General features: G+C 39.2%; 1 protein-coding gene and 2 long non-coding RNA genes across 4 annotated transcripts in view; 1 reads left to right on the top strand and 2 right to left on the bottom strand.

Moving 5' to 3' along the window:
* Positions 1-11007, bottom strand: part of LOC306809702 — a 214660-nt gene extending 203653 nt beyond the window's left edge. For both annotated transcript variants that reach the window (XR_013776293.1, XR_013776294.1), the window contains exons 1-2: positions 10960-11007; positions 10484-10575 (exon numbers count right to left, since the gene is read on the bottom strand). This is a non-coding gene — a long non-coding RNA (uncharacterized lncRNA). The remainder of the gene's footprint in view (positions 1-10483; positions 10576-10959) is intronic.
* Positions 11008-12896: 1889 nt separating this feature from the next.
* CIMIP1 (ciliary microtubule inner protein 1) lies at positions 12897-16704 on the top strand. Its single transcript, XM_079321521.1, has 4 exons — positions 12897-12953; positions 13797-13878; positions 14620-14718; positions 16504-16704. Exons 2-4 carry the CDS (start codon positions 13864-13866, stop codon positions 16633-16635), a joined length of 246 nt encoding a protein of 81 aa, XP_079177647.1. The 5' UTR covers positions 12897-12953; positions 13797-13863; the 3' UTR covers positions 16636-16704.
* A 3655-nt stretch (positions 16705-20359) lies between these two features.
* LOC306809740 lies at positions 20360-21993 on the bottom strand. The gene is made up of 3 exons (XR_013776301.1): positions 21861-21993; positions 20817-20901; positions 20360-20460 (listed from the first exon to the last, which is right to left on the bottom strand). It is a non-coding gene; the product is annotated as an uncharacterized lncRNA (long non-coding RNA).
* Positions 21994-25134: the final 3141 nt, after the last annotated feature.

Below are 25134 nucleotides of genomic sequence, written 5' to 3'. Positions count from 1 at the left end.
TCTTGCCTCAGATCTGTTACTCCTGAATACTTAACTCTTGATTTATATCTTGCTATTATCTTCTTGATAGCAGTGGACAACTCTCTTCTTTTCTATTAAAAAAAAAAAACAACTGAAAAATAACCATGGTTCAGCTGAATAAACTTTCTTCCAACTTCTATAGTTACACGAGAGAACAAGCTTCTATGAGTCCAGATAATCTTCCAAATTAAAAATACTAACAAAACTTCAGTATATTATATTCTTTCTTCAGTCCACAATACCCTGGCAAGCAATCACTTACTCCCTATAAGATTACACCAAGCAAGTTTAACATGGATATGAAGCCAAACCTCTAATCTCTGCTCTCCTTCCAAGCCTCTCTTTGAAAGGTCATCAGCCTAAAATTTATTATATGGCTTCATCCCAGCCTCTTCTGAAAGCTTAATCTCTTAACTGAGGTGTTTGGCTTCTCTTCCCCCTCCCCATTTTTCCTGCTTCAAACAAGGATAAGAAAACCACTTGATTCATGCCCACAAAAAATCACCCAAGAGGCATTTTTAATGTCATTATAGGGATAAGCAACCAGCACGCAGGGTCTAGATGTAAATGGACTGCAGCTCCTGACTAGTTCACAAGAAAATACAACAAAGACCACGTTTTCAAAAAGCAATGCACAGTCAAACTGACTTTATTTTCTTTGGCCCAGTTTCTAAAGGCCACAACCAGCCTTTAGGAACACCAGTAATTATGCCAGTGATTTATTTTACACAGTGGGAACAGGATTAAAGGCATTCAAACAAAATTACAAAAACAACGGACACAGAGAAAGTCTTTAAATTCTGATTTTTTACACCAACCACTGCTTTAAAAAACCACCACTCTTCACCATCTGATACCACACAGAACATTAAGATTCTGTTACTATTACTGTGCTGAAGTATTTTCTTCCAAGGAAAAAGATACTGGCTGCAGAGACAATTTTTGGAAAAAACCCAAATCAGGAGAAGAAGAACACGCCATTTCCATGATCATCTATGATATTTTTTTCCAGTCCTATGACCTTCATTAAAAAAATTCCTACCTAGTCAAGTGATTTAAGTGATGAAAGGTCATTTAGCACTTTCTAGTCCTTAAAGGCATTCAGTCACACTTTGTGCTGCAAAGAGTGTTTGTCTTCTCTCAGTGTTTACCACCACAGAGATGGCAACCAGCAGTGTCAGGATGGAAGAATTGTTCATTTCTCTCACATCAGTTACACTTTAGCACTAAAAGCTTCTATTGGCTCTCTTCTTTTGCTACATGAGCACAGTGAAAGACAAATATTAATCAAATTACTCAGAAAAGACTTCACAGTTTTGGTCAGTCTGACACTTTTCCAATTTGGCACCTTGTCTGAGCTGCCTTAGGGCACTTCCAGTCACAGTACCTGTGTTTTGATATATGTATTATAAATACTGATGCAAAACTAAGTTTATCTTGCATTGGTCTTAATTGTGAAAGTTATAATAGAAAACTATTGCTGGGAGTAACTATCATGCTATTTAAAAGAAAATCTCATCTCTTATCACAGAGAAAATCACAAGTGTTTTGCAAATCATCTGGTTCACTCTGCTAAATTGGACAACAAAACTAAAAATAATCTTTGAACTGGAGTAAGGTGCTGAGCTTACCTGGCTGCTGGAATAGGGAACTCCCAACATTATGAGAGCTGGGAAATTGAAGGCCTGGTTTATTTGTTATTGATAATTACTATTATACAGCAACACCAAAATGTCCCCTCTGTTCCCTCACAATTCCTCATGTCTTAGATTTTATAAAGCAGATCAAGACAGAATTCCTGCCCTGAATACTTATGAAGATATCAGCTAAATGACAGAAGTAAGAAAATATTGCTACAACCTCTCTCTAGAACAGAAATGAAGCCTTAAATAATTTAACCAGAATAACACAACAATTATTCTAAGCTCCAAAGAGATCTCAGGTTCCCTGAGGTTGATCAAGACAACTCTTCCACTCAAAACACAAATTATTTCCAGGTAAACTTAGATGGCAAACAGAGCACTCTTCTCTCTTCTCAGAGAAGAACTGCAGCTTTAGACACTAAAGGAAGCTTCAATCTATCATGAATTTGAAACTGGAGACAGGAAGAAAATTCATCTAGAACATTTTCTCTTGATCTTTCCTCTTTTAAGAATTTTACTACTTTTTAGATTTTAATTGTTGAATCAGATTACTTTAAAGCTGATGTAACTTTTTTTTTTTAAATCCTGTCACTGAAGACTGGGTGTGGGGCATAAACTTATTCACTTTAAACTTTGCTTGGTCAAGCCTCCATTCCAATTGGTTTGTGTAAAAAAAAAAAAAAATAAATTAGGTTTATAAGATTTATAAGATCATAGAAGGTGGTAGCTACATTTGCATACCAACTAACCTTTTCTTTTTCCATACAAATTGTTCTATTCCTTGGAAAAAAATTAACCAACAGATTACTGAGAGAAAAAAAAAACCTTAAATCCATGCTTGAGTACAAACAGTTTCCTAACAACAACCGCCACCGACATATGTGCACATACACTGATACAAAATTGTGATCTCCAAAAAGTTTCTTAAAATTGGCAACACAGCCTCTCCTTATCCAGGACACACTTAAAAATTCCAAACCAGACTTGGGGTTAAGAGGGAACACCTGTGCTCTAAGCAGTTTTTAATTTCATCTTTCTTAGACCAGACACTAAATTTATATCATCTATACTCAGCTTTCATGATGTGTTTAATACTTTTACATAAGAACATCCTTGAATAATGGACAAATTCTTCTCTGAAAGATGGAATTCATCTCAGTTACACAGTAGAAGGCTACAGATGAATGAAGTACCCTACCTATCAGTGTCCAAAATAAAATAACAAGGAATTAAAAACTAACAAAGATTCTTAAATTGGCAACAGTCTTTCCATTTGGAAATTGTTGGAGAGGCAAAATGTACATGACATTCCAAAGATTCCTAAAATAATCAGCCCTAATTAACTGTGCTGCGACAAGCACACAAGGAGGAAACAGTCAGTGGGATACAAACAGCATCATGTTCATTCATAACAGGGTTCCACATGTTGAGAGAAGGTTTGGGGTTGAAATGAAGGCTCAGAGTGGATGCATTCTCACAGCAAAACACGTAGAAAAACTGGAATCATCCAGTATCTTAACTGGCTTGAATCCTGGAGAATACAAGCAATTTCCATTGCTGCATTTCAAGGCAATTTCCCTTAACACAGACTTCACCTTATAGTGCTTTAAAAGATTATCATAAAATGAAACACAGAATTTTAAAAAGAAAAATAGCTACCAGAAAATTGGAAAGGAAGGAAATAACTCATACTAAGTAAGGCATTTTCATGTTTTCAGGTATTTCCATTCTTTTCTATTTGTTGGCTGATTTGAGCTGCAACATTAAACACTTTGGCAGAAGAGAACACAGAAAACAGCACCTCTCTCATTATTGCTGCCACCCTATGGACCTCACCTCACAAGCATGAAGAATCTCACCCAGATGAAGTTCTGTCACCACAGCCAATGACAAAGAAGCCACATCACTCTCACAAATTAAATTTGGCTGGAAGAGTAACAAAGAAGAACAGAGTGCCAAGCATATTTTTGTTTTGCTAAATGAAAGGACGTTCTATCATTTCAGCTAGAACCCATATGTCACTCATACCAAGGGATATCAGTAACACATTTCCTTCTGAAGAAAGAACACAATGAACCAATTAATCAAACCTTAAAACGAGGATGAAAATCATCACAGCCATTTGTTAAAATACAAAAGGGCATTAAGAAAACAAACAGCAATATCTGCTATGGTTAATGCAATGATATTTTCAATATCCCAGGCTTGCAGAAAATTGGCACCTCCTTTCTGAGACTTGAGCACTTCTGAACACAGGAGTTTGAGCACTCTGCTGTGATTCACTAAAAATGAAGAGATTTATTCTGTCTCTACCTCACATGAATCAGGGATAGGACTATTGAAATAAATGTGCCTGATTCTGCCCTGGCCCAGGTCTTTTTTCTAGAACTTTGTGAGGACACTTTGAAATTCTCCTATTTATGTACTTACATGACAGACAGCAAAAGTAATGTTGAGCCCACCTAACTACAACCACTGAAGCCAGGAATTTATTTGAAGCTGACAGTCTAAACTGTCATCAAATGAAAGAGGCACCTCCAAAGGGTTGTGAATCCTCTGAGGATTGATAGCCCAGAGCAAACATCTCATTATTAGACACACATAAAGGCAACATCAGCTATATGAAATGCCAGGAAATGGAGAAGCCTCAATTAATAATCTTACCTAGTATGTTTCAATTATTTAAGACTCTCAAGGAGGTCCATGACATCAAGACTGAAGTACTACAGAGATGGAAAGAGATGAAAGAAGACAACACAGCTATAGAACCACAAGCTCCATCTCCTTCCCCATTTTACCAGGAACAGCAGGTGGGGCATCTGCATGGACTTTGAACAGATTTTTCTAAAAACTCAATCTAGTAATATTGACCAGGCCAATTTCATAGACAAAAACACCATTCCCCATTAAACTAGTGAGTAAATCCTAGAGTGTTATGTATGGAATCAAAGATAGATACACAGATAAGTGAAGCACATCACTGCAGTCATTTCTGACTAGATCTTTTCCTTCAACAAAAAAACCCAAAACTCTGAAGCATTTGCAGAAGTTTTTATGCCCTTTTCACTGTCATTTTAATTTTTTCAATGTCAGACATAAAAGCTATGCTAATTTCATTAGCAGTTAAATATGTTCCTCTTGAAATCCTTCTTTTCTGCAGTAGTAAAGTAAAACTAAAGTGAACCACAAAGCATGGCACTGTTTGAGCAAGCCCTGGACAGTTCAGAGCCCAGAGCAGATAATTTCATTTTATCACAACACTTTTATTAACAAACAGAATGAGAGACCCTTCCACAAGCAAGAGCACTTATTCCTATGTTAGTGCAAGCAGCTGGGCAGTTCATGTGAGTATTGGCCCAGCCTTTGGACAAGACTTTTCTCAGACAGGAAATTTTTTTTTACAGAGACACCTGTAGAAGTAGCAAGAGCCTGAATTTAGTTCACTCCTGTGAACTGCTGAGGCATTTCAGAGTCACAGCATGGGTCAGGCTGGAAAGGACCACACTGGGTCACCTGGTCCTGCTTCCACAGTGCCATCCCAGAGCTCAGTGCAAAGAACCAAGAGACTTTAGGATTTTAGCACAGAAAGGTATTCCATTGGTTTCAGCAGAAAATCCAGGGGAGTGCTAAGGATTCCAGTCCAAAAGAAATTGAAATTAAAGCCCTCATTCCAAACAGTTAAGCATCTCCACTGCGTGCCTGGATGAACAGTAGAAATGACTAAATGAGATTGCTAAATCTCAAGTTATACATGAGCAGAACCTTTGCAAGAACTAACCCCCAAAACACTAAAATTACCAAATTGGAAAAGCAACACTCAATTTCAATCACAAAGGACAAAGCACTGTGGATATTGGTGTCCTTATTTAAATGGTGCTTATTTAAAGCCATTAATTAACAGAATCCTGAGATCACACGTAATTGTTGCCTGGGTAGAATTTCTGTTTCCACACCATATACACATGAAATTCAAAGTGAAAGGCTTAAAAGCTTAATGCAGTGAAGACAGAAAATATTAAACTTTTCAAATCCCCATTTCTCTGGCCTTTTGCTCACCCCAGTCTCCTATCACTTTTTTTTTCCTTAAAAGACATTATGTGTTAGGAGAGCAAAGCAGCCTGGGGAGGTGATATTTTACCATTGTCTGTGCCATTAATGCAGTTAAAAAATCCTCAGACTGGAAAAATCAGACAGATGCATCTTCCAGGTTCACATGTGCCAACTCCATCTGTTAAATCATTAAAACACAGGCTTGGCAGATTCTGGAGAAAAACACATTTGTTTTCACTATAAAGAGGAAGAGTAAACTTTCTTTCTGTTCTCACAACTCCACCCCCAATAATTACTTTAATGTGAAAGTCTGCATGAGTGGGTACTATTTAAGATGCTACTGAAAGAGGTTTTGATTGAATTGGGATGTGTATATGTCAAATTATATGTCATAATCCAGATTAGTCAAAGCACTATTAAACCAAGGTCTATAGATACATTAAGGTATTTAATCATTTACCTTTTTATTGCATACATCATGTTATACCACCTATTTAAACATTTATTTTCCTTACAGCAATGAACCTGTTCAGGTTAATTTTAAAGGCACAGTTTACATAAGGAGCAGCAAATCTGATCAAATAAAGCTACCCAACCTCGAATGTAGAAATTAATAATAAAATAAAAAATAAAATACTTTTTTTTTTTTTTTCAAATCTATGATAAAAATATATTTTTACCTCAGGATAAAGAAAACAACAAGACCCTAATCTAAATTTAATACTAACATCCTATATTTTCCCAATATCAATACTACTGATATTGGAAAATAGATTTATGCTTTTTTCTACTACAGCACTGTACAACCATTTTCACTATGGCAACATTACCTGTAGTGCATACATCTAAAAATTGAGCATTTTCAGTGCAACTAAGTATAAAATAGGATGAACCTAGACACGAGTATGACAATGTGAATAATTTAAATCCCAAGACCTCCCATAGCTGCTATTAAAACAACAGATTGCTGCTGAATGCATTTCTTTCTCTTTGTAGAATACAACAGAATGGAATTTCCTTCTCCAGGCTCGTTACTTCAAGTAAAATGTATCCTATTTAAAGTAAATGTTTGGAAATTTCATCTTTTTTGTGTTTGCTTACAGTTTTGAAGCTATTTTCTATCATCATCTAAACAGATTTTCTCTGCACTGTTCTTAAGGGCACAGTCGAGAAATTAAAAGCTAGTAGAGATAAAGATATCTACTTTTGCAAAATAAATACATTTTCATAAAGGATGTTTCATTGAAGTATCCTGAAGTTTCACCAAGTCATGATCCCTGCCATTCTGTGCATCAGGGCTCACAAAACAGACTTGAAACAGAGATCCCACTTGGTGTGTTGCATAACTGGAACCTTTCCTTCTGTCAAAGTACCCACTAAGGGCTGTAGGAGCTGCTTCTTTCCCAAGAAGAGATTGAAACATTTCTTTGACTGGAATTGGCAATTCTCCTGCTTTTGGTCATGGGTGAACTGCACCTTCATGTTTCACCCTCCTCCTCTTCCAAACAACTTCTGAAAAACCTGATGGGATTTATTCCAATCAGCTCTTTCTGCACAGAACTGATGGTGCACTCTGTATTCCACTCCCAACTATGATTCTTTTACTTATGCAGTCCTAGAAGTGTTCTTAGAACCTGGGAAAATTGCAGAACCATTGCTTTGAGTCATCCAACACTTCCCCAAATGTCCTCTTGCACATTACCTACGCACCACTCCCATATGGCTGGGGTCTATCCAGGGAACTGGCTGGAGCTTCTCCCCTGGAGATCAACCTCACTTAAGATTAAATCAAACAGAAAATTTTACCTCCAATACTGAGCAACATAATATTGACAATCTTCTCATTTTTATAGCACTAGCATAATTTCAGAGCTGTTCTCAGGCAAGATCAAGCAAGCAGAGTACAACATGAGTGCACCAAAGAGAAAAGAGAAAACATAGGCATATCACAGAACACAAAACAGAAGGGTACTTAGAGCATTTTCCAACAAAAACTGTCATTCCAAGTATGTACTTTCTCTCTAGCAAGTATTTTAATTTATACACTCAGAGAATGCAGAGGGAAATGTATCCAAAAGAGACAATGACTTCATCATGTGATGGCTACAAATAGAGAAATCTGAACTTATAACAAATACTCTCCTGAATTAGAATACAATTAGATGCTGATATCCCATCACTGCCTGCAATCACCCTCAAGGGAAGCAAAATTGCATGAGATTAACAGAACATTCACTTGTTTTAAAATTTACAGGAGGCTCAAGAAAGTTTCACATGCATTTTACCTCAGAAACAATGTGCTACTTATTCTTCCTAGCAATGATTTTTTACACAGCATTCTGGGATCAAAATGCAATTTTCAACAATAACATATTTTCTGACATTCTCTAAGGAAAAATTACTAGTTTCTTCTCTCTAAAAGGATTTCGATGGAATAACATCTGTGTTGAGATTATTGTGAATATGTTAAACTGACAGCAAGTCTCTAAGGGGCACTGCTCATTAATGTTCTGTGCATAAAATTAAAACTTGAAATATATTTTTCAATCCATTTTGAATCATTTAAGCAATTCTCATGCAAAGAAACTATTGTGCAGCAATAATATATTTGCAGAATAGGCTATGAAAGCTATTAAAATGTCCCAGACCTCCTGCCTTTTAGGCAAAAGGAAAAAAGGAAACACTTTCTGATTTGAAACATGAGCTGTATTGAAACAAAAAAATACTTCCAAAGACCATGAAGAGCTTGATTTCAGTTTATACAATGCAACAAAATTTAAAATTGTGTCTTTCTCCCTCATCTTTAATTCATATAGTGCATAGGTAGTTCTCATACTAGCAGGAGAGTTCTGTTAAGTGTTGCAGACCGGAATCCACAAGAAATTTTTCCAGTGGCTACAAGTGGTGGCTGTATTCTTTAAAACTGCATCAGGGCAGCATTCTGCAAGCTCTCTGCAAGGAGAGCTGGGGAGCTGTGCTCTGAAACGATGCCTGGGACTCACCTTCCCCAGTTTGAAAGTGACAAAGCTCTCCATGTTCATAAAACAAATAATTTTGTTTGGAGAGTATGCATACTTCTTCCACCAAGTACAACAGAAATAACTGCATCTATCAGGTTTAGTGTAAAGCAGTCTCTCATGTAAATCTTTAGTTTGAATAAAAAGGAACAAATCTGATCAAAACCAAATAAAATTCCAGGAATTATTGAATTTTTCAAGCACAGAAATCTGCATAAAGCTGTAGCTTTAAGTGCCATTTTATGGGTAAAAAAGGAACATATTATCACTGGGAAAACAAACATGCCCTCACTGTTTCAAAAGCCACTGGATAATTACAGCCACAATAAGATGAGAGCTCTAAATTTTGCCACAACATATAATGATTCTAACCAGGCTGTTGGATGACGTTCATAAATGGAAATTCAGGAACTCCAATTAACATGTTCTTGATGTGATAGACTTTAGCAGGGTTTTTTTTAAAATGAAACCAGTCTGTGTAAAGGGACTTCATTACTTAAATCACTGTAATCATAACAAGGCAGTCTCAGGCTGCCTACATCCGAAATATTATGTAAAAACATTACAAAAAGACAACGAAGTTATGCTCAAACCCTCCTCTTTTAGATTTCCACACCTCACATTGCAAAATGGAGCAGCAAACACAAAACTGCCAGTACTAACTAATATCTTTTGGTAAATATTTTCAATGCAAAAGCCTAAACACAGATACACATGGATATATAAATGGATATATAAACACCTCAGCAGGGAGCTACACTTTCAGAGGTTCTGACAACGCTGATGAGGAGAAGACACCACAGACTAGTGCAGCTGAAAGAAAATAATGAAGATGCTCTTCAAATTTTAGATGTGAAGATGGCACTTCTGGGTGTGTGGTGCTCATACCCCACTGTGAGTTTCCTTAGGGACATCTTCATTCCCCCTCCCTCCCTGCTGCTCTCAGCCACCAGTGGAGGGCATTTGTTCCATTTGTTCCACTTTTCCAGCCAAACAGCCCAGTCAGAGCACTGCCAGCTGCCTCCACAGAGCTGCCAGACATCCAGCAAAAGCCATAGCACCACAGGAATGTTTGGGGCTTACTGGGCACATACTGGTTTAGCAACAGAGCTCTGGAGTAATTGCCCAAATTGAGAGCATGTGCTGCTCACAGCACACCTGTGACACTGCTCTGAATTTCCACTCTGAAAACAGCATCTATAAACATCTCTCCAGCAAGAGCCTGTGCTAGAGAAGCTGCACAGCCCCTTGTGCTGGAGCTGCTCCCAAGAAGGAAGAATTCCTCTGTGTAACTATCATCTCCACAAGAAAACCAGTTTCTGTTACACCAGACTGCTGCAGTTTGCATCACAAGCGTTCAGAAAACAGATACACAACACAAAGGTTGATTTAGCAACAATTCTTTAGCACTTGAATCCGAGTATCACGTAGGCTTAAATCTCAGCACAGTCCATGGGAGTGGAAATGCTTGTAAACACCACTCACAAATCCTTACATAGAACTCAAAAGAGAACAGGCTTGTTTTCTTCAAGTAATTTCAGACTGTGACACAGAAAGCTTTTGTGTACTCATCTGGATACTTTTCTCCATAAACAAGCAATATACAAAGCCTTAACATTCTTGTATCAGGGTAGACACCTGATATTTCCAGAAAACCAAAACTTGAATCAGATTTTCAAGAATGCAAACATTAACAAAGCCAAAATTGCATTATACAGTTTTCTGCAGTAGAGGTTTAAGATATCCACCTACCCTGGGTTGCTCATTTCAGCTCACATCACCTTTTCCTGTCTCCATCCTGTCTGCTGCCTCCATGCAGAAGCACAACTGCTCGTGGAGCTGTTCTGTGAAAGTGATTAAAACAGTGAGCTGACTTTCTGCAGAGCCTACTAAAGCCTATTTGTTTCCCTGACTTATTTCACAGAGCAGTAACACCTGTGTTTGTGCCAACACACCATCCTAAAAGATTGGAAAAACCTGGACCTAGCACCCAGCACTGCCCTCCTCCAAGCCCTCGTGCATTGCCCCATCATGTGCTGCTGGAAACATTTGTACACCTACTCAAAAAAATGTATTTGGGTTAAAGCATCTCATTTTCTACTCAGTTAGTTTTAATCCCTGTCAGTCAGTACCCAGAATACAGCACCTCAGGAACTTCTTTTGACTGAGAAAAGGGAGTACAGGGGCTGTAAAAAACCCAAACTGCTTCCCCAGGGGTGGAGCAATACCTGGCACAGGTGAAAGGTTTCTCAGGCTCCAGATGCTAATCTGCAACTCTCAAGTTTTGGACAAGTTGGAAATTCTTGAAGAACAGTAGTGAGTTCTTGTTCAACAGTGAACAGCTGAATAACTGGGTAATTCCTAATCAGAAGACAACAGGAAGAATTGTAATTTCAGCATTTATGGCTACATCCAAATAGAATTTATCCATCTTAAAAGCACCAAGTATTGAAACTTGATTCTATTTCAAGATGGTAAACTGAATGATGTAGGATCTACTTCAGCCCTGGTCACATCATGACAAATGCTGTTGTATGCAGCTACAAGATCCAGACTTTCTGCAGAAAACTCTGGAATCTCAACAGACCTGTGTTCCTCTCATTCAGTATCGTTATTAGCTCATTAAAATCCTATTTCACTTCTTACTCATAGTGCAATTCTAATATTGCCCTGTGCTCATAAGAATCTAATAAGACCTACTACTAGCTACTCATTTACTACATTTCCTCATCTGAGAAATAAGTGCAAAAGACTCAAGCAAGATAAAGTTCTATTTCCACAGTGTTAGTATAAGAAGTTTGATCTCTCTTGACAAATGCTGGTGCAGTTTAAACCCTGACAGTAAACTACGGATTTGATTGTTTCATTAACAAATTACCATTTTCATGGAAAGCATCAAAGCAATAAGAAGACTCCTGAGATAAATGTGACAAAGCAGCAGGAGTTAATTAAGTAGGACAATGAGTAAGCATTTATGGGTGTGATAGGAGACCCAGCTGATTTAATTGTGAGCCTAATTATCAATTAGAGAATCAAGAAATGGTATGTAAGTGAAATACTCCATTTGTTGATACTTTAATGATTTTCAGAGCCCAGAAGAGCAGTATTAATTGCAATTTTAGAACTACAGAAGGTGTTTTTATTCTCCTCTTACTCAAACAGAGGTTCTTAGTACCTCTAAAATGACTAATAAATATATATAGTCTTCTAAAATATTTAAGGCCTTTTGGATTTTTTTTTTTAAAGTCTAATAATTAAACATTCAAACACACTGCCTATAAAGCACTCAGATGAAGCCAGAACCTTTCTGCATTTATTTTCTAATAAGGATAATAAGTGCCCAGTGGTGTAAGAGTCCCATTAACTATTTCCAGGGTGTTTACACAAGTCAATTTCCAGACAACACGAAAGAGGTCAGGGAACCATTTAAACCCACAGGGCAAAGAGCCAGCTGGCTCACTGGTTGTTGAAATATTTTATCCGGCAAGTGCAAGAAAATAAAATTATCAAGAAATTAATGTAGAGCCAAAAATATTAATATATTGGAACACAATGAACCCTTTACAACTTGTAAATATATTCTGGGTTCTCACATAGAAGCCATAAAGTATGTTGAGGTCTTTCTCAGAACTTCTGTCAAAGGCATGTAGCCTGTAAAGGACATTTATCAGAAAAAGACATCAGACACTGTATCACAGGATGGGAGTTGTTTCCCAGTGAATTTATCAAAAAACAATTTTGGTGTGTAGCAAGAGGAACCTGGAATAGGATAGCTGGTTAAAAAAGAAATTTTCCGCCACTTTAATCCAGAGGTGTTTTCCTTAATTTAAAGGCACACACAAAAACAATTTACCAAGCACTTCCCCAGGCCTCCTGAGGGGCCTCAAGAAAGCAGGGACTGGGAATTTTTTGCTTTTTACGCCTCAGATTGTGGGGCCACCATAGCACTCAAAGATCAACAGAGAAAGGAATCCTTCCCCTCAGAGAATGTGTGATCACACCCCAATATTTTATTACATATTTAATTATTACCCGCCCCTCAATTATCTTGGGCCCGCCCACATGAGTTCCCGCCCCTTCCGCCATCTTGTGTTTGCCTGAGGGGCCTCAGGAAAGCAGGCAGGGGGAACTTTTTTGCTTTTTTTCCCCTGAGACATGGCTGTGGTGCCACCGGAGAGCTTCCCAAGGACGAGAGAAGGGGATCTTTCCCCTCAGGGAATGTGTGAGCACTTCCCAACATTTTATTACACTAATTAATTATTACCCGCTCCTCCCATTATCTTGGGCCCGCCCACACAAGTTCCCTCTGCCGCCATCTTGTGCGTGCCTGAGGGGCCTCAGGAATGCAGGAACGGGGATTTTTTTTCCTTTTTTCCCTGAGACATCCAGAAAGCTTCCCAAGGACGAGCGAAGGGGATCCTTCCCCTCAGGGAGTGTGTGAGCACTTCCAACACTTTACAAAACACGTTCTTCCCTCCGCCCCGTGCCCCCCACATGAGCTCCGGCCCTTCCCGCCGCCGTTGCCCCGCAACGCCCGAGCGGCCGCGGGCGGTTCCAGCGCGGCTGAGGCGCCGCGGGCCCGGCCATGGATCCCGTGGCGCAGGACAAGTGCTGGTAAAGCCGGGGCTCCGCAGAGCCGCTCCCGGCCACCTTCCCCTCCGCCCTGAAACACTCCCGTGTGTGATTAAAGAGCCTTGGTAAAAGAGTCAGGGCTTGGCTCCTTCCCCGCTGGTGAGGGGTCGGGGCCATCTCGGTACATGAATATATTTGAAAGGACATTGCTGCTTGCTTTTCAACCTCCTCCGCCTCTTAAAACATTTAAAAGCAGTGCGTTCACACGCTTCACTGTTCATTCGTTCACTGTTTCAAACCTCTGGAAAGTATTTTCCCACTAGCTCTGAATCAATGATAATTTGTGCATAAACTTGCTGTTTTGAGATGGAAATTTAGATTCCTGCTGAAGTGCTGTGCTTTGTAACGTCAGTAGTTGGGTTGGCATGTTGGGTTTTTTTTTTTTAAATGAAAATTTTCAAAGTAATCTTAAATATTTGTCTGTTGGTTTCAGGAAAGATCAAATTGAAAAGGAACAAGATGCTGCTAAAAGATGGGCTGAGAAATGGGGATTTTTGAAAATGCCACTTGAGGAGGTAAAATTGAATGGTATATAATATGGTTTATAATAAAAGCAATGCATGAAATCTACATGTGCACAGATTTATCTGGACACAAAATGCTGAGAGCACAGAAGACTAGAAATGTAGTGAATATGCTTTACTACACTGGCATCCAAGGTAGAAACTGCATTACTTTTGAAATGATTCAAATACTCCATTTTCTTCAGAATAAAATACATCAAGTGGTAATTTATTTGCTGTGCATATCCTGATATGTATGTCTTGAGAAACATGACTCCTAGTAGTGCTAACAAGTAATAGATGTACTGGTACTGACAGGAAAATATTTCCCCTTTGTCTCTCCATATGGTATTTTAAAAATCTAGGGGAAAAGGTTCCAGCTAATTAAATTGTCAGTGGGGGAATCTACAACAAATGAAAATATTTGGAATGATGTCTCTTCTCAGTGATAGATATTAGATAGATATTAGAATACAGTAGCACATGATGTTACATTTGGAATCCCAGTATTTCATTGCTAAAGAACAGGGTTGATGCAGCCCCTGCATAGTTATAAATGTAGTTTGCATGTCTTCTGAAACAAACAAACAAAAAAATCCAGTCATTTCCAAAGCACTGAAATAAATAATCCTGCTTGAGGTGGACAGAACAGGAAGCTCATATGCAACAATGAGGGGAATGGTGTGGATATCACCTATTACAGTATATTTCAAAAGATAAAGAGTTCAGTTTTTAAATATGTTTTGGTTTTAGTTGATTGGAGATGAAAAGAAAGAAGATGCAAAGCCCAAGCTTCAGCTTCCAGATCACCTGCAGATTCGACCTGTGACACCTATAGACAAATACATTAAGGTTAGAAAATTAGATTTTAAAATTGCAATACAGCCACATCTGTCTTAAGAAACCACACAAGCTCTGAAAAACACTTGTCTATAGAGGGGGGTCTTTAACTAAAGGTCAAAGTAAACTGCATTTGCAAGACAAACAATGTATTAAAAGCATTTGTTTAAGACAAGGAATTGCCCTTTGGTTATTTGGTAATTTTTCTACCTTTAAGAATCTGGTTTTTTGGCAGAGACAGTACCACTGTCCTCTTTATACCAAAAATTAATAAGAAGCCAGTTCTAATAAACCAAGTCATAATTACTTTGTTTGGTATGATTTATATGTACATTCAGAGTCTTAAAGCTGTCAAACAGCTGGAGAGTAGAATGTGACTGATGGTTTAATTTGCAAATATGGATCACCAATGAACTGGGTGACTCCACAGTGACATTGGGAGAGGAACATACTCACAAAAGGGGAAGCAGAATATGCCAACAAAAAGGAAGGTTAGTCCACTTAGGGAAGATCAGGGAAATAAAGGAGGTTGGAAATTCTTACTTGTTGAATTAGCTTTCTTTCAGAGGATTCCAAGGGTGGGGAGATAAGGTAAGGAAGTAGTAAAAGCTTTTACTGAGATTAAATTAAAAATTAAGAGCTAGGGCTGAGAGTGGTAAAGAAATGAAATGGCATAATTTCTGTCATTACTGCTTCTTGTTTTTTTAGTTTTGTCCCAACCTCCAGTCTCAGTGCAGTTGAGTCCCAGTCCCACCAGGGTGTTGCATTAATAATCCTGCACTTACCAGCTGCTCCACCAGCGTGCAGAGCCTGGTGCACATTGGAACAGAGTTTCCATTTCACCTCAGAACTGGGAGGAAGAGAAGGGTTAGCTGTGATTTAGGTCACCTTTTACATATTCAGAGTGAAGTTTCATACATCCTTTTCAGAGCTGCCTTTCTGCACATTTACCTTGTGATAACAGTCAAATCTGTTCTCTCTAGGTTAGACTAATAAAAGCTTCTGCATAGTCCCTTCCCCCAGACCAAAAGTGGGACATGATTTCCTTCATTATCCTGCTCAGTGGGTGGCACTTTTGGCCATAAAAATTATCTTTTCTGAGGAACTGCTCCACCTAAATATCATAAACATTTTCTAATCTTGGCTAAAGAACAAAGTGAAGCAACTCTGGCAGGAGAACTGAAACATTGTTCTCTTGCTGTGTATTTCTCTGCTAAGTCCCCAGATGCTGAAATGATAGAACGTGCCCAACTGAGATGATTCAGCCAAAGCAAGCACAGCAGTCACTGAACAGAGTCTGTTGGGTTTTGTTTTGTTTCTTTTTTAGCTAGATTAGTTGCAGATTAACTTGCTGCTCACCCATCTTTTAAAGTAGGAGGAAGGTAGAATGAATAAGTAGTTCTTGATGTAAAAGTCAGCTTGGTCAGTAATGTCTTTGGAATTTGGATTTAAAATTATTGTTCCATAGCTGCATTGCTACCAAATATATTACAGCAAGGAGAGAACACTGTTTCTCCTGTTTACAGAAGTTAATTAAAGATTATGATGATTATCTTCAGCTTGAGCTTTTTTCATACATAGTAGCAATTTTTAAAAATTTTAAATAATGTTAAGCAATTAAAGCACTTAGTATTGAAACAAACTTTAAAAAAAAGAAAATAATTTCAACATACACTACTAAACAATGACTTTATTGTTGGTTTTAGAACACTACAGCACAAAAGACAATGCTGCATGACAGAAACTTCAACCAAAAACCTTTTAATCATTCAGTTGTACATGTTATTTTGATTTTAGGTGCTTCCATCTCCTCCAGTGCCTCAAACTACCCAGGGATTTATTGGCTGGAGATCAGGTGTTCCAGCACTGTCACTCGAACACGATTTCCAATTCCAAAGCTGCAAAGGAGCTGCCTGCAGTAACAAGTGACCATATGAGCTCTCTGAGTGACATTATGAAATAAAGAGGCACAAAGATCCATCTGCATTCCTAAGGAAATATCCAGTAGTGGACTGTTGGACTGTTGATCATTTCTGCTATTTATGTAAAAATCCACAATTATTTTGGTACAGTGTGAAAATTTTCATTTTACTTAATTGAATCTATGGCATCAAAGCTGCTTCAGAGCTTCTGCTTACAAGTTAGAAATAACAATAAATAAACTCAAATGAAGATCACAGAGCATGTACTAGTTTTATTAGCACTAATAAGACTATAATTTAAAAACATTCATTGGAAGTTGCAATGACAGTGCAAATTTTTATAATTGTCACTTTGAAAAATCAGTTCTAGTATGAAAACAGAGTTTTTCCATCAGTTGATCAGTATGCTAATGGGTTACAAAGGATTTCTATTACTTCAGTGGAATTTGCACCAACCAGGGAGAAATGCTCAGAGCCCCCCTGAAGATTTGCCAGGATTTCTGGAAGCTCAGAAGGACTCACTGAGCTGCAGCTGTTTGCATGATGGATTTCTAACTGGCCAAGGTGTTCAAACCAACAGGTTTAAACAAAAAAGAGCCTCCAAGAAAACAACACAGGCAGCTGCCTCTAACTCCTTATCACTTAAAGGGGAAAGGTTTTGCTCTTTAACCCTGCTGCAAGATCTCTTTTGTGTTCTGCAGCCATCCATATCTACTGCTTGAGTCAGCACTAAGTCCTTGGCTTTCACAGCAGTAAGGCAGCAGCCAGTGTTTGTTCTTCCCTTCTTCCCAAGAAATGACTCACAGTGATCAACATCCCACCTTTTTCTTTTTTTACATCCATTTCCAAATGCCCACAAAATAATAATATTTTACTTTTTTCCATATTCTTTACAAATAATGGAGAAGTGAGTCATATCCTTTGGAAAGATTACCCAAGAAAGAGAACACATAGCAGAAGTAACTTCAGACACTTTACTTAAAACCAGTGTAAAGAATAACTTGGAATCAGACTCTGGAAATTGAAGTTAAATTGCAGTTTAGCTACTAACCATAACCTGTGTACACTGTTCTTTGGACAACCAGGATAATTGTAAGAACAATATTTAAATTCAGTGTGCTTTCTTCTCATTGCCAGGTTTGTGTCTCTTGATTATTTTAATCATGTGGTATGTGGTTCTTCAGTTTATTTTAAGGTCACAAGATCTTACTCTTGTCTGGTTTATATAAACAGATATAATAATGATTAATCTGTCATTTAGTAGCAATTAAATTGCATTAATTTAGGCCAGACAAAAGGGGAATTTTGCTGGCTTTTGAAGAGTTCTATTAAAGAATCAAAGCTGGCACCAAATACCCAGTTTGTATGAAGTGAAATCCAAATCCAGATCAGCCATGGTTTGATTTGAAAACCAAAATAAATTCTTTGTCCAGCATCTACAGTTGGACATTCCTGACTCTTATTTCAATGTCTGAACATTAACTCTGTCCTGACAGTAAGGATTTTGTATTGTACATTCTGTCCTACAAGGTACCTTTACTTCAGGAAATACTTTGATAGAGAGTAATTTGGGATGCACAGGGAATATAATCTAAAAATTTAAGTAACTTACCATAAATCTGTCCCATGTTTTCAGGGTTTTGGTGTTATGTGGAATTATAAACCTATTTTTTTCCCAACACTTCTCACATTTTACATGAAAAGAAAATGTGTAGAAGTTGTGGATTTGCAGCTGACAAAGGACTGCCCAGCTGTGAATCCTAAAGGTCATTACAGAATTATTGTATCACCTTGTTATGCTTGAAACCTGGCCTTTAATTTGTGGAAATTAACCTATTTATTGGAGCCAGGTTGGATACATAAATGCCACTGCACACTGTAAAATATCACACGTCTCCAAGGTCAGGACAGTGTTAGTAAAATCTGCACACATCAGAAAATGCTTCAAAACAAAAATAAATCAAAAGTGCAACAAAAGTCTCAACTATTTTAATTCTGTATGAAAGTGTTAGACCTGTGTTTGTGTGCAAGTCAGAGCAGAACCAAAATATGAGAACAAGATCTAAGTGTATTTAGAGGTCTTTGATGCTCCAACCAAAATTTCATTTGTCTTTTGCAAAGCTTCTGGTGAGCACAGGGAGCTGCAGAGCAACTCCTTGGTTGACAAAATTTTTTCAGAAAGCTGAAGCCATCTGGCCTTAGTGTTTTTTCAGACTTTGCTAACAGATTCATTTTACAAAGGAGCTGTGGCTGGTCTTTCAGAACTGCACACACAGAAATGTTACCCAGTCACCAGGGCCAGAGTGCAAACAGGTCAGCCCCACATCTGCCACCAAGGATGGTCCCTGCAGGTGCTCTCCTGGCTGTGTGATGAAATAACTGCAAAGCCTTAAATGGCAGCTGTATTTAAGTTGAAGAACAATGAAATCAAAATTATCTTTTTCACAAGCATTCACTTAGCAAACAACAAAACCAGGGGACAAAAACCTGGTGTTTTGCTTTGCAATGTGTTCTTTTCTGTGCTGTTAGAACTGGCACAGAACTGGCACTTGCTATTTATAATTTCATTAATACAAGACATTTTACCAGGACTCAGAGTCAAAAGACTGCTGTTTATTTAAAATCCATTTTACAGAGAATAAAGGTTTTTTTATTAGATCATAGCTGCTGATGATTCTGAGTGAGTAGCACTACTGAGGTTGCAATCACCATACAAGAGTTGCTGTACATTTGGAAAGAGCCAAGGTGAAAAGCAGCCACAGCCTGTGCACAGACAAGTGATCCAGTGCCTAAATGGGTGCTTGGAGAAGAAACCTCTGCTCTGCACGAGATCTCTGCAGTGATGAGCTGTCACATCCCAGTGACACTCACTGCAGTCCTAAGCTGAGCATCAAACTCCTCTTTCCAGTTCATCCTGTGGGCTGCTCTGTCAGTAACTTCAGTTCTGAGATTGTTTCCTTACAAAACAGAGGATGTAGATTTTATTTTTATTCTTTTCAGAGACATAAGGCTCCCCATTCACACACATCATTTCCTCCTTTAGTGAAGGATTCTTTTTGGTTCCTTAATCACTGTACCAAGTAGCAAAATGACAAACATGGATCTAAAAGAGTCACTGGCAAGCAGAGCAGAAACTCTGCTCCCCTGTGAAGCCCAGCCCAGGCCCTGCTTGCTTTAGGTTCCTCACTGTGTTGTGTTTTGCTCCCCTTGAAGCTGTGCCCTTGTAGCAAGACAGATAAGGCCCACTCACAGACTATTACCTTCCTCCTGGCTCCTGTGGTTTTCACATCCCATCAAATTGTCATTTAGCTGAAAACATGTCAGACCATTTCACTGGACCATACTGGAATAAATTTAACTGTGCTGGAAATGGTTACTGTTGTGCTGTGAAACTGATTGGATTGGAAGTCAAACAAAACACTTCTCAGTCATACATGGAAAAGACTAATGGTATTGAGGAATAATTTTAAAACATTCCAATTTTGTTAACATCATGTGTCCTAAGTGAGCTGCACTCTGCAGTTACATATGAGATCTGGCTGAAATTTGGAAGTGATGGGTCAATACAATGTGCTTTTATTAATGGAAATTACACCTTTACACCCTGTGGTCCAAGTGACTCTGAATTTAGCCCTTTCCCTCATATTTTCCCCCTCTCTGCTTCATCTGCTTCACAAGAAGTTAAATAAACTAAAAATTCACTAAATATTGAAATAATCTTGTGGACTTCAAAGCAGAAAAGAAGAAGCAGAATGAAGAATCTTCCCACCAGCAGCACATTTTCAGTTTGGTGGCTCCACCGACAGCAGCTTCCCTGGGTGCAAGATCAGACCTGCAGATACCAGACTGGGATTAAATGTGGACACAACTCTTGTTAATCAAAGTTTTAAACAGCTCTAACAACAGCATCATTTAGAGTTCCAACACAGGGCTGTAGAAGTGGCCATTTTCTCTGCTTCCTTGATAAAGGGCTCTTTATTCAGTCCCTTTTCCTGACTGCTTTCCCGGAAGATCCCAAACCCCGCACGCAGCCTCGCCCGCAGCCCCGCCCGCACGTTTGTGTCTCGGCTTTCCCCCGCTGCCTCAGGCTGCCGAGAGACACCGGCTCACCCCGGCAATGCCTCCTCACTCCCCGCAGCCCCTCCTCTCCTCCCGAAGTGAGAGACGGCCAATGCTTTTATTCCTCACCGGGGAGCAAGACGAGCCCAGCTCTGCTCGTGAATCTCCTCTGCTCGCTGACACGCGTCAGACACAACATTCTCATCCTTAAAAGCTGGAGCGAAACAAACACAAAGCAAGAGCCCAAAAAAAAACCCCAGTGAGTTTCAGTCCCTGTCTGGAAAAAATAAACAGCCATTATGCTGCTATTGCCAGAGCCCAGCGATGTGCTTTGTTTCAGTGAAAGCTGTGTGATTTCTCTGCTCCCATCCCGTGCATTACAGCTTCCACCCTGGCACTGCAGTGATTAATGAACAAACCCCACGGGTTTGCAGTCTTTGGGGTCTATGGGTTCACTTGGACATGGAGATCTTCTCCCCACCTCATTTCCTCTCTGACTGTAGTCACAGGCAACGTTGGGAGCTCTCTGCCAACAAAACAGCCCTTGCTGCTTAAGGCCAAGGCCTGAGAAGTCAGGCTGGCTGTGCTGCTTCTGCACAGGGGCTGTGGTGCTGCTGGGTCAGAGAACTCTGCTCCACAAGAGGGGCTCTGAATATTCAAAGTAGGGAAATTCACTTTAACCTACAGTTTTTGGGAGTCTTGAGCCAGGTGCCAGGTAAAGGGAACACATTGCAGTGCAATCTGAACAATAACCTGGTTTCCAAAGAGCACTGCTGGTTCTTCTGTTCTCCCAGAAGCTGTGTCCACAATAATTCCAGTTACTTATGTGCAAATAAGAAAAGCTCTTGCCATAGATTTGACCAAAGCAGGTTTTTCACAATGTTAATTTGCCCTTCTATTTGTTTAAATTAGGAGTGCTGAGCAAATCAGCATTTTACTGGGATAGCCACAAGCAATGGACACCTCAAGCCTTATTCCTTCAACCTTGGGCCAGAGCTGTTTAACTTGAGAGGGTATCACCTTCATACTCAACAAATCTCAATTAAAATGTCCTGCATGCATAGATGCAGAATTCTACACTTCAAGGACTCACAAAGGAGAAAGAATTGCCTAAATCTGCTTTCCATTTTCCTTTCATTTGCCTTGTTGGAGTCACTGCTAATCCATCCTTACCTGTCAGCAGTGACAGGCAGGACCCAGCTGGTTCTGTTGGGCAGCATTATCTTGTAAGCTTCCTGAACAGTGATTGCAGAGTTTATCCTACACCTCAGGTTCCAAAATGTTGGTTTGCTCACCTAATCTTGCCCATAACCTGTGGGGTAATACAATGAGACATAAAAATACAAAGTCTTACAAGACTGTAGTCTCATCCCAGGTCTCTCACAACATGAATAAAACAAACAAGCTTCACTTTCTCTCCTGATGACTACAGCCTTCCCTGAAAAATTACAGCTTTATTATGCATAATTCAATTTCATCAACTGCTTTTCTTTATTGTCCCTTCTAATTATGCACACATACACTTGTTATTTATTGCAATACATAAATTATGCCCCAAGCACAGCACAGAAGTACACATGCACTTCTTATGTAAGAAGAACAGAAAAATCAGTCAGGCCAATCAAGGATTCATTTACTCCCCTGTCCCATTCTGGATTTGTAGGTGTTTGTACAGATTCAGAAACCACATCTGAATTTTCTCTGAATTCTCCCTTTGGTTGTTACAAGGGCATTAATTACCTGCACCCCATAATATATCACACCAACTTTAAATGATTTTTGTTTCTGAAAAACAGAAGTTTTTATGCTTCTGACAGCCTAATGATGACAAGGCAGTAACTCAATTTGTTTCCTGATTTTGGCTGAGAGAGGCTCGGGGTCAGCAGTGTTTGATGTACCACATGCATTACTTTTAAACTCTGGTCATGATCCAGAACTGCAGTCCAACTTCAGATTTTAAATGATACACCACAGCATCCCTGTTCTCCACAAAGCTACAGAGGGAGCTTGGGCAATGAGATCTTATCTTTAGACTTCAAAGGTGTTGTCTGAATTGAGTCCCTGTGGATAAACCCCTTCAGGGCAGGATGCCAAGGCCTTACAGGAAGGCAGCACATGGGACTTGTTCCTCCTGAGCTCACTTTGACTGTGCTGACCACTCACCCTTCCCTGCAAGAACATCTGCATACAACAAAACTAAGCCAAAAATGTCACGTTTTCTCCAGCACATATTGAACCACCTATGGAATATAATTAATCTCAAGTGTACATTCCTTCTGCAAGGTGTCAGGATAGCACAGACTCCAGAGGCATTTGTGTCCAGTGAGGAATGTAATGCCTGCAGGTCTCCCTTCTCCCTCAGAGGAGAGATTTGAGAGGCCCCTGTAATGGATGTTTTTTGTCTGTGGTATTGATTTATTAATTTGTTGCACACTAATCATCAATCAGCATCTGGTGCTCAGCCAGCACAAAGGTCACACAATCAGCCACTGCCCTGCCAGGCCCAGAACCCACAGATGCTAAAACACCAAATAGGCACTGGGAGGACTTTAATTTCATAAAGTAAATAAAGCCACCACTGCTTTGCAGTCCTTGGATGAGCCCAGCCATGGAACTCTCCTAACCAGACCAGAGAGTGCTCCCCTCATGTCCCTGAGGTCACAATTTGGCTAAACATATGCAGAACATGCTTGGCTCATTAGACATGTGCATATCAAATCCATATTCAGCAAGGGAACAGAAGACAATATATGGTAAAATACTGGAACTGCACTTCAAAGATCAGGATGCAATTCCACAGACTCCCAGGGTGACTTTGGCCACAACAGTCACCTCCCCTGCTTCAACTCCCATCTGTAAAAAGCAAAATAACCATTCCTCATTTTTACTTCACCCATCTTTGCAATTTAAACTTGGAGTTCTTTGTAGTGGTGTCTCTTTCTCAAAATACATCCAGCTCCCAGTACACCATGTCCTCCTCAGAACAGCCTTATGGAAATGCATCCAAAAAATAAAAAAAGAACCATATAAAACATCCACTGATGAGATAAGACCACCAGCACAACAATGCAGGGAACAGCTGTAATCTGTGGGAGGATTATTACTCCTTGCCATAAATGCCATCTATTTTTCAAGACAAGCTCTTCTCTTTCAGAGAGCAGGGAACTCAGTATCTGCAGACAACTTCCCTTCCCACCAGTATGGTTTTTAAAGGCTCACAGTAGTTCTTGATATTAATTAAAAGATGTCACATCTTAATGACAAATATTAGTACTAGTCTGCTTGATTAACATAATTTATTTCTTCATTGGATGTTTTATTCCAGATGAGCTGCTTTTCATCCATCCATATTTGCTGGGGGAAGAAATGCATCCTGACATGCAATGTTAATGTGCCCTCTGTGCTGACCTCTTCTCTCTCAACTTTTCATTCTCACCCCCCTGCTCTCTGCAGTGCCTGAAATGAGCTTTAGCAGCAGCTCTTGGTCAAGACTCTCACACACTGGACCCCTGCCAAGGCTTTTGGGGTGTTTAGCACTGACTAAAGGTCTATTCCTATGACACACACATTTAAATTTAGCACTAAACTGGTGGGGGAAAAAAAAGAGAAAAATATGTAAAATGCCACTTTCTGACAAGCAGAAAATTAGAATTCAGTCCCCTGAGAATTAAATGGACTTTTCTGCTTCCAGTCACTAACTATGACAAGGTTAACATTTTTCAGTCTAATGACTAAGGACATTAAGTGTGCATGTGAATAAGAAATAAAATTACTGGAGGGTATTAGCTAAGTGTGTGACAACAGCACAAGCTGACAACACAACTCTGAGGCTGCTGATTGTAGCCAACACTGATCCTTTGCCATGGAGAACCAACAGAGACCAGAACATCCTTCTGTCCTTAATACTGTAACAACATCAAAATCACAGCAAGGTTCACATCTGGCTGGAGGGAGAGCTCATCTCAAAGGGCATCCAGCACATTCCCAGTGTCCCAAGCAGGGACACCATGTCAATCAGAGGCCACAAACCCACAAAGATAATCCAAAAAGAAAAAGTCTCAAGTGCATCTTTTACTTCCCCAAGGATTCTTTCACCACTCCTGATTTAATTCTGATATGACACAAGGATTAGGCTAGGAGATTAAGTTATTATTTGTGACTTGCCTTAGCTTCTGTCCTTCCCAATTAAGTTTTCCCTGTAGCTCCTCACTGTCTTACTCAGCTGTGGCAAACTGAAGCTGTGTTTTCCAGATTTCATGGGATGCAGCACAAAGGGCTCAAAGGAAAAGAGAAGTCTCTGTGTTATTGATATGCCCTTAATGATAAGCATTAACATACTGGAAATTATTAACCATTGGGAATCTTTCAGGATATATCTAAAACTGGGGCACTAAAAGGTAAGACAGGGAGATTATATTTTCAAATAACTAATTTATTCAGTGCAAAA

Source organism: Erithacus rubecula (assembly GCF_903797595.1).
Source record: "Erithacus rubecula genome assembly, chromosome: 18".
In the NCBI taxonomy this organism is placed as follows: Eukaryota; Metazoa; Chordata; class Aves; order Passeriformes; family Muscicapidae; genus Erithacus; species Erithacus rubecula.
The sequence above is the reverse complement of the archived record's forward strand: the minus strand, read 5'-3'. Positions and strand labels throughout refer to the sequence as shown.

Bases quoted from the DNA above. Each gene is read 5' to 3' on its own strand.
- CIMIP1 (XM_079321521.1), top strand. The intron at 14,719-16,503 runs GTTAGAAAATTA...TTTTGATTTTAG, and splicing joins CTATAGACAAATACATTAAG to GTGCTTCCATCTCCTCCAGT.